The sequence below is a fragment of the Crocuta crocuta genome, unplaced genomic scaffold, assembly GCF_008692635.1.
Source record: "Crocuta crocuta isolate KB4526 unplaced genomic scaffold, BGI_CrCroc_1.0 scaffold334, whole genome shotgun sequence".
NCBI classification, from domain to species: domain Eukaryota; kingdom Metazoa; phylum Chordata; class Mammalia; order Carnivora; family Hyaenidae; genus Crocuta; species Crocuta crocuta.
This window is the reverse complement of record NW_027533260.1, coordinates 2,800,100-2,807,691: the sequence shown is the minus strand read 5'-3', so window position 1 is coordinate 2,807,691 and position 7,592 is coordinate 2,800,100. Positions and strand designations below refer to the sequence as shown.

At 57.0% G+C, this 7,592-nt stretch overlaps 3 protein-coding genes across 5 annotated transcripts in view; all 3 read right to left on the bottom strand.

The window, feature by feature from the left end:
- RASIP1 (Ras interacting protein 1) overlaps positions 1-1,484 on the bottom strand; it is a 15,224-nt gene extending 13,740 nt beyond the window's left edge. Inside the window, 3 exon segments of the mRNA XM_077747164.1 lie at positions 4-230; positions 911-1,051; positions 1,256-1,484. Of these exon segments, the coding sequence (XP_077603290.1) occupies positions 4-230; positions 911-1,047 (364 nt within the window). The 5' untranslated portion in view covers positions 1,048-1,051; positions 1,256-1,484.
- Positions 1,485-1,596: 112 nt separating this feature from the next.
- On the bottom strand, positions 1,597-5,115 carry LOC144217680 (izumo sperm-egg fusion protein 1-like). The gene is made up of 9 exons (XM_077747344.1): positions 4,874-5,115; positions 4,415-4,489; positions 3,947-4,033; positions 3,662-3,682; positions 3,232-3,312; positions 2,945-3,045; positions 2,536-2,689; positions 2,063-2,237; positions 1,597-1,829 (listed from the first exon to the last, which is right to left on the bottom strand). Exons 1-9 carry the CDS (start codon positions 5,103-5,105, stop codon positions 1,652-1,654), a joined length of 1,104 nt encoding a protein of 367 aa, XP_077603470.1. The 5' UTR covers positions 5,106-5,115; the 3' UTR covers positions 1,597-1,651.
- Positions 5,116-6,478: 1,363 nt separating this feature from the next.
- The window catches only part of LOC144217786 (izumo sperm-egg fusion protein 1-like), a 3,687-nt gene continuing 2,573 nt past the window's right edge, over positions 6,479-7,592 (bottom strand). For 2 of the 3 annotated variants that reach the window (XM_077747506.1, XM_077747508.1), the window contains 2 exons: positions 7,036-7,318; positions 6,479-6,806 (listed from right to left, as the gene is read on the bottom strand). In XM_077747506.1, coding sequence (XP_077603632.1) covers positions 6,500-6,806; positions 7,036-7,318 — 590 coding nt within the window. In that variant the 3' untranslated portion in view covers positions 6,479-6,499. Of the gene's footprint in view, positions 6,807-7,035; positions 7,345-7,592 lie in introns of all 3 variants that reach the window. The other variant, XM_077747509.1, reaches the window with a different exon arrangement.

The following is a 7,592-nucleotide window of genomic DNA, read 5'->3' as shown; positions in this document are numbered from 1 at the left end:
TCCCCCTGGCCCAGCGCTGAGCGCCCCCCGGGGTCCCGGCGCCTCCCGCGCCGCCGGACCCCGTGGTCCCGGTCCCCGAGCCCCGAAAGAGTTGGGAGATGCGCTTGGCGCGGCTCCCCGAGGCTCCCCCGGCCGCCTTGACCGCGCCCACTCGCCGCAGCTCCACGTGCGGCGGCGGCGGCGGCGGCAGCGGCTCGCTGCTGCGGCTCCCCCTGTCCGAAGACGACGACCTGGGAACCCGCCGGGGAGCGGCGAGGCGGGAAAGAGGCCGAGAAAGACAGGCCAAGATGGAGGCAGATGGTAGAAAACGAAGGAAGGGGGTGGGCAGAGACCCAGACGGAGGGATCGGAGACCCAGGGAGGAAGGGATGGGCAGAGAGACCCAGAGAGTGACAGAGACCCATTGAGAGGGGACAGAGATCCAGAGAGAAAGAGCAATGGAAATCCAGGGAAAGAGAGGGACAGAGACACAGATAAAGAGGGAGACAGAGACCCACAGAAGGGCGAGAGATGCGAGTGTACAGATACGGAGTTGGGCAGAGGCCAGAGTCAGAGAGAGACACACAGAGAGAGAAATTAATAAAGGCGAGGAGCACAGAAGGAAATTGCAAGAGGTAAGCAGGGAGGGGAGGAAGGAAGGTGAATCAAACCCTCGCCCCTCTATCCCCATCGCAGTGTCCGTGGCACCAGGGCCCATCACCAGCCCCACTCTTCCCCCACCGGACTCCGAGAACTTTGTGGCCCACTGTCTGTCTCCTCCAGCCGGCCACGTCTCCTGCCTATTCTGGACAGGACCTGGAGTCAAGCCTTGGAGCCCCTGGCATTACGCAGTGCAGGGACTGGGTAAGAAACGGGGGCAGTTGGGAGGTAGTTGGAGCAGGGACAGGAGTCTGGAGGAGGTGGGCACTCACTTAACAGAGGCCGCGCTGGGCCAGCGCCGTCCCAGCTTGGCCAGCTGCTTCCTGGGAGAATTGATCCACAAGCCCACGGGGAGATGGAGCTTCCCAAAGCGGGGGCTTCCGCCCTCCTTCCGTTCACCAGATAGCATGGCCCTAAGGAAGGATGGGTAAGACCCCAACTCCTGAGGCCCTGAGTAGTGGGGCTGGGGTGGGAGGGGTTGGGGATCAGACGCCCTAGTCTGGGAGGAAGAGAAGGGTGGGAGCCTAGCTCCTGGGAGCTGGGATGGGAGATGGCGGGGGACTGGCCACTGGGTCTGCGGGAGGAGGGATCTGGACTCCTGGGTCCCCGGTTCTTACCGTGCTTCAGCTCCCAAAGGCACCCCGGGGCCCTGGCTCCGTTGGCCCTGGTTGCTTCCTGACCCCGCTGTTCCTGTTCAGGCTTGCCTCTGCCCCAGCTCCCAGCACTGGGTGGGGGACAGGAAAAGACGAGAGGAAACCCGGCAGGAAGAGCTGGGAGGGGGCGTCCTGTGAGGGGACCCGGCCTAGGGGAGGAGATCTGGGTAGGGCTGGCCCTTCCCCAGTCCTTGATTCAGGAATTACATCTCAGCTAGTTGCGCACTGCCTTGACACAGGGCACGGCGTCCCAGTCTCTCGTAGGACGCGAGAGCAGCCCCAGAGTCGCCTCCGGAGAAACCCAAAGGGAGGACCAGACTGGAGGAAATGAGTCCGATATTTAGACAACCAGATAAGTCTTTACTTGCCCCTTGGTACTGTGGCCTTTTCCTTCGGTACCCTCGGAACCTGCCTTTGTGACAGCGGGCTCTGGGACAGCCGACTCTCTGGAACCCCGTCGTGTGGGGCAGCGGACTTGTCCGTGCGGAGCCAGGACTTTATGGAATCCATCACGGTCCCATACCGAAAGCAAAGGACGCTGGGGGAAGGTGGGGTGCAAATAGCGGAACCAGATGAGGTCCTGAGTGAGGGACACCCCCCCTCAGCCTCCCCATATTTGATCTTATTCTAACAATGACCCGAGTTGCGCCACCCTAAGTAAGCCCCACGCCCTTTTCTAAGCCCCACCCCCTAGTGGACCCACACCGGCTTTAAGAAGTTGGTGACCCCGCCCCTCGCTCCAAACCCTGCCTTCTTCAGGGGGCCGCTCACGCAGTGGTGAAGCCCATTATCAGAAACACAAAGCCCCAGGTCAGCATCTTTAACAAAAAGCTTCTCGGCTCGTTTTCAGGCTTCGGACAGTCTGACCGACTGAGGGATCCGAACCGCTGGTTCTGGATTCCAATGTTGGGTTTCGGTATCTCTTCAATGACTCTTTCAGGCAACACTGAGAGAGAGAGAAGGAGCAGTCCTGGGAGGGCCCGCTGTGGCCCAGGCAAGCTGTCTCCGCCCCAACCTTCCCCAAGAGCCAGGCCTTCCAGGAGATAATCACGCCCCTCGGGGCCTGAAGACGGGTCACTGGGAGGGGGACACACACCCAGGGGCAGGAAGCCACACCCCCGTGGCCTGAAACCTGAAACCACACGCCAATAGGAAGTTACGCCCCCAGGCCACGCCCTGGAGCTGACTGTCCCCCAAACCCAGAACCCTATATTCAACACTTCTGTCGACTCCCTGGCACTGACCTGTGACTTGAAAATGGATGACGGTGGCTGGGCCGGATCGCACAGTGCCCAGCTCGCAGCGGTAGTTACCTGCATCCTCTGGCATCACCAGTCGTTGGGTCAGAGTGGGCCGTCCCCCCTTGTACAGCAAGGTCTCAGAATTGCTCCCCCAAACCTAGACCCAAGCTCAAGGGGTCACAGAGGCCTGGGGAATTCACGACTTGGGGTAGTCCAAGTGTGAGGGCATCACGGGACCTCAGTGGGGGGAGATGGGAGTCCAGGGTACACTGTTAAGGGCATGGGATCCCCAGGGATCAGTAGAATTCAAACCTGGCAGGTCACGGGTCATAGGGATTCTGGGAACAAGTCTGTGGATACACGGGAAGGGTGTTCACAGAACCCTAATGGACTTGGGGGTGAAGGACCCCACCCTGTAAAAGCTGTAATTGGTCAGGCCTTGAGAAAATTTATGCCAGTTGAGCTCACAGTCCAGAATCATGTCTTCCTTCTCATGGACGTTGATTTGGCGCACTGGGGACAGGGGGATAAGGTCAGGTGCATCTTCAAGTTTCTCCGCCCTCCCTCAACTCCCTCTACTTGGTTTTGGCCCCGCCTTTTCTGGTGGGTGGGCTCCAGTCTCCGCCCTCTATAGGCCCAGTCTCTCCTCTGACTCCACCCCTCTTGCGCCAACCCCACCAGCGGGTCCCAGTCTCTCACCCCCGCAATCTCTGGATTTTCTACAAGCGTGAAGCTGCTTTTTACAGTTACTGCACCAGATCAGAAGCTGCAACATTGTACCTGAAGGGGCAGCATCATGGCTGTATTCGCCCTGAGAGACGAAGCTGCACGGAGAGGGCAGGGTCAAAGTCTGGGGCGGGGTCAGGTGCCTAAACCCTGGAGGTCAGCCTCAGGGGCGGGGCTGGAAGACAATCCTGCCGCTAGAGGGATCCAACCAGGCACCGTAAAGAGCGCACAGTGAATGTGACCCGCTGCCCAGTAAGTCCTCGGTGTAGGACTCTTGGGGACGAGGAGCCTCTCAGACGTGGGGAATGAAGAACGGTCGGGACACAAAGCAAGAGGAGAAAGGCTGGGTATTCACGGGGCTACGAAGAGGGATAGAAAGCTAGTTCACATAATCAGAACTCACCACATTTGTTGGGACAAAAATCTGCATCAGGAGTAAGAAAAACAATGAGTATCAGATTTCTAACCTAAAGGAGATGAGAGACGGGACGAAGGAATAGGTTGGGGTTTGGGCTCTTGGTTTGGAGGGAGGAAGGACCCATTGCCTGGATCTATCGGTCCAAGAGAGGACTGGGTATACAGGAGAGGTGAAGGGCTGGACATAGAGAAGCAAGGGGGTGGGGACAGAGACACTGGGACAGTTGGAGGAAGGGGCTGTGGTCCCTGATGGACTCCCTTCCTCCCTCACCCTTTCTTTGGAACCAAGCAACGTAGCCCTGAAAGGCTGCCTTTTCCAGAGTCAACATCCAGGAGAACTCCTTCACGAAAGTGTCATCTGGGAAGGAGAAGGGTGACACGGAGTGCTTCTCCCTCCCCCACCCACTCCAGGAGTGAGGTACAGGAAGTTTCCCTCTGTCTGAAGAGATGGGCATTCCATGTTTGGGACGTCTCAGGGAGGGACAATGAAATTGAATGACCACTTAATAATGCTGGCCGCTGAGCTAAGCGAGGGCTGGTGTGCAGGCCCTGTTATGATTCGTGTTACAGGAGACACCCTGGGGAATCCCTCCCTCAAGGCCACAGAGCTAGAGGATGACCGGGCCAGAATTAGAACAGAGGAAGGTGGGCCCCAGAGCCACTACCAGACCCATCCTCACCAAAAATCATCACTCTAAAAGATTCTGGAGACCCTCCCTTGGTCCCTCTGTGCATTTACCTGTTACACCGCTGTTTCTGATAAGTCTCACACTCCTCAAAAAACTCAATACTGACGTTTCCATTGTGGCCTCATCTAGAAGGATAGAGGGGACGCGGGGAGGGGAGACAGAAACTCAGATTCCAAGACTTAAGGTCTCATTGGCTCAGCTGGTGTTAAAAACTACAATACCCATGTGGCTACTGGGCAAGGCTAGGGCTCCAAAGAGATTGCCCGCCCGTTGCCTTCTGGGAGTTGTAGTTTTTTACATAAAATTGCAGGGTAAGGGGTAGAACAGTATATTGGCTAGCCCTGGGGAAGGCCTAGAATCTGCATCCCAGTCTTCTCCATTCACGAACCTATTAGACTCTGGCTCCAGCCCTTCCCTCCCTTACCCCCACCGCCACCGCCCCTAGCATCCTAGCCCCAAACTCCTTATTTCCCACAACGCTGGATTCCCTTACTCTACCCTGCCCTCACCGATAACCCCCATAAAGGTATCCTCTAAATATGGCAGATCCCGGAAATTCCTCACGGTTTGTCTTATCATTTCCATCACTTCTCTGTGACGCTCGGGGGCAAGGTGGGTAGGCAGGTATTCCTTATCCAGGGAGTCCAGGGCGGCCAGGACCCTTCGATCACATATGACACAGCTCCGAGCAGAAAGCAGGCAGCCAGCTAGCGCCCCCACCAGGAGGAGTTGAGGATCCATTGTGGCGGGAGCTCTCAGTCCGCGCAGAACCCCAGAGAGGGTCCTCCCACCCCAAACGAGGGGGTGAACGCTAAGGGGAAATTTCGAAGCCCTCCCCCGAGACTAAACTCCCAGTTTGCAGGACATAGTCTTATCGTTAAGGAAATAAAGGAGTCTCGAGTCCCGAGGCACCCTAAACAGCCGCTGCCCGACCTTGAACTTGAATGTTGCAGCCGAAGAGCCGAATACAGGCTGAGGGCTTTTAGAAGGGACGAGCAGGCCACGGTCTTCCACCGGATTTCCCAAGACCGAAAATAAGGACGTTGTTGGAGCGAGGGTGAAGTTCGACACGTGATGTGGAGAGCTTTATGACTGGAGGCAGGGTCACCTTTCACCCCGATCCAAAAGGAATTCCCACAGCCTCCCCCTTCTACATTACTACCTGGGACCCCTATGACCCTAGAGATATCCCAGGGAGTTTCCTTTGGCCCCGCCCATAAACCCAACTCTGAGTCTGATTGGACGGCAACAAAGGGAGGTTCCACCTATGGTTCCAGGATAACGCCTTGGTGGCCACCTCCTCTCAGACTAGAACTTTCATCTGTTGCTCTCAGATGAGGCCCTGGGATGGTTGCTTAGGGTGGAGGGGGCTGGGGCTCAGACTCTTGAGTCTGGACGAATGAGAAGGGCCTGAGCCTAGCCCCTGGATGCTGGGATGGGAGATGGCTGGGGGCTGCCTTTAGGTCTGATGGAGGAGGGGGTGTGGATCCCCAATTCCTGGCTCTTACCCTGCTCCAGATCCCAACACGGGCGTCCTGGTTTGGTTAGCCCCGGTTGGCTCCTGACCCCACTATTTGTGTTCAACCTTTGCCTCTGCCCCCAACACTCTCCGGGACAGGAAAAGACCAGAGGAACCCCACTGGAAGAGTGGGGACAGGGGTCATTGAGGGGACCAGACCGGGGGAGAGATTTAAATAGGACTGGCCCAAGGGGCGCCTGGGTGGCTTAGTCGGTTAAGCGTCCGGCTTTCGCTTAGGTCATGATCTCGCGGTTCGTGGGTTCGAGCCCCGCGTCGGGCTCTGTGCTGGCTGCCAGCTCAGAGCCTGGAGCCTGTTTCAGTCTGTGACTCCCTCTCTCTCTGACCCTCCCCTGCTCACGCTGTGTCTCTCTCCTCTCCTAAAAATAAAAAATAAATAAATAAATAAATAAAATAAATAGGACTGGCCCTACCCACTCCTTGATTCGGGAATTACATCTCAGCCAGGTGACCCTGCCACCATGACCATGAAGGGACCCAGTTCCCAGTGTCTCCTTCTAGGCCAGGAGACCAGGCCCAGAACTCTCCACTCAGGAGACCAAAACTCAGGATCAGATGGGAGGAAATGAACTTGATATATTGACAACCAGATAAAACTTTATTTGGGCTTCCGTCTTGTGGACTTTTCCTTTGGAACTTTTGAAACTTTTGGAACCTGGCTCTGTGGAGGCTGGCTCTGGGAAACCTTGCCCTGTGGCAGCGGGCTCCGTGGAGGCTGGCTCTGGGAAACCTTGTCCTGTGGCAGCGGGCTCCGTGGAGGCTGGCTCTGGGAAACCTTGTCCTGTGGCAGCGGGCTCTGGGATAGCCGACTCTCTGAAACCTCATCTGGTGGAGCAGCTGCCTTGTCGGTGTGGCCCCAGGAGTTTAAAAATTCGAGCACCTTCTCAGACTGAAAGCAAAGTACGCTGAGGGAGGGGAGGGTGCAAAAAGCAGAACCTGATTGGTCCTGAGTTAGGGTAACCCACCCCAACTTCCGTATATTTCTTCGTTTTCTAGCAATGACCCAAGCTTCACCCACCTAAGTAAGCCCCACCCTCTTTTCTAAGCCCCGCCCCCAAAGGACCCCGTCCTGCTTTAGGAGGTGGAGAACCCGCCCCTCACTCCAAGCCCTGCCTTCTTCAGACCTTGGCTCACCCAGTGACAAAGCCCAAAATCAGCAGGAAGAAGCACCAGATCAGCAGCCCTATTAGACGGTTTCTCTGCACATTCTTTGGCTTTGGACACTCCGAGGGCTCTTGGGCTGGGGACAGGTCATCCCCGATTTCCTCCTCTGCCTCAGTAACAATGGCCGGTGATGACATTCCAATGGTTGGGGACTGGGTTTCAATGCTTAATGACTTTGTTCCAGTGGTTGATGTCCGGGTTACAAAGGTTGAAGACTTGGACATTGGCTGGACAATGATTCTTTGGGGCAACACTGAGAGAGGAGAGGGAAAGACAGTCCTAAGAGGCCCAAAGGGCCCGCCATGATGCCGGCAAGCTCTGTCCACTCGAAGCTTCCCCCAACACCCAGGCCTTCCAGGTGATAATCACACCCCTCACTGCCTGAAGCCCGATCAATGTGGCAGGGGACCTCACCCAGGGCAGGAAGCCACATCTCCTTGGCATGAAAACGCACCGTGATGGGAAGTTTTAACCCACAGGCCACAATCCGGAAGCTGACTGCCCCCCCCCCCCCCCCCCCGGCCCCC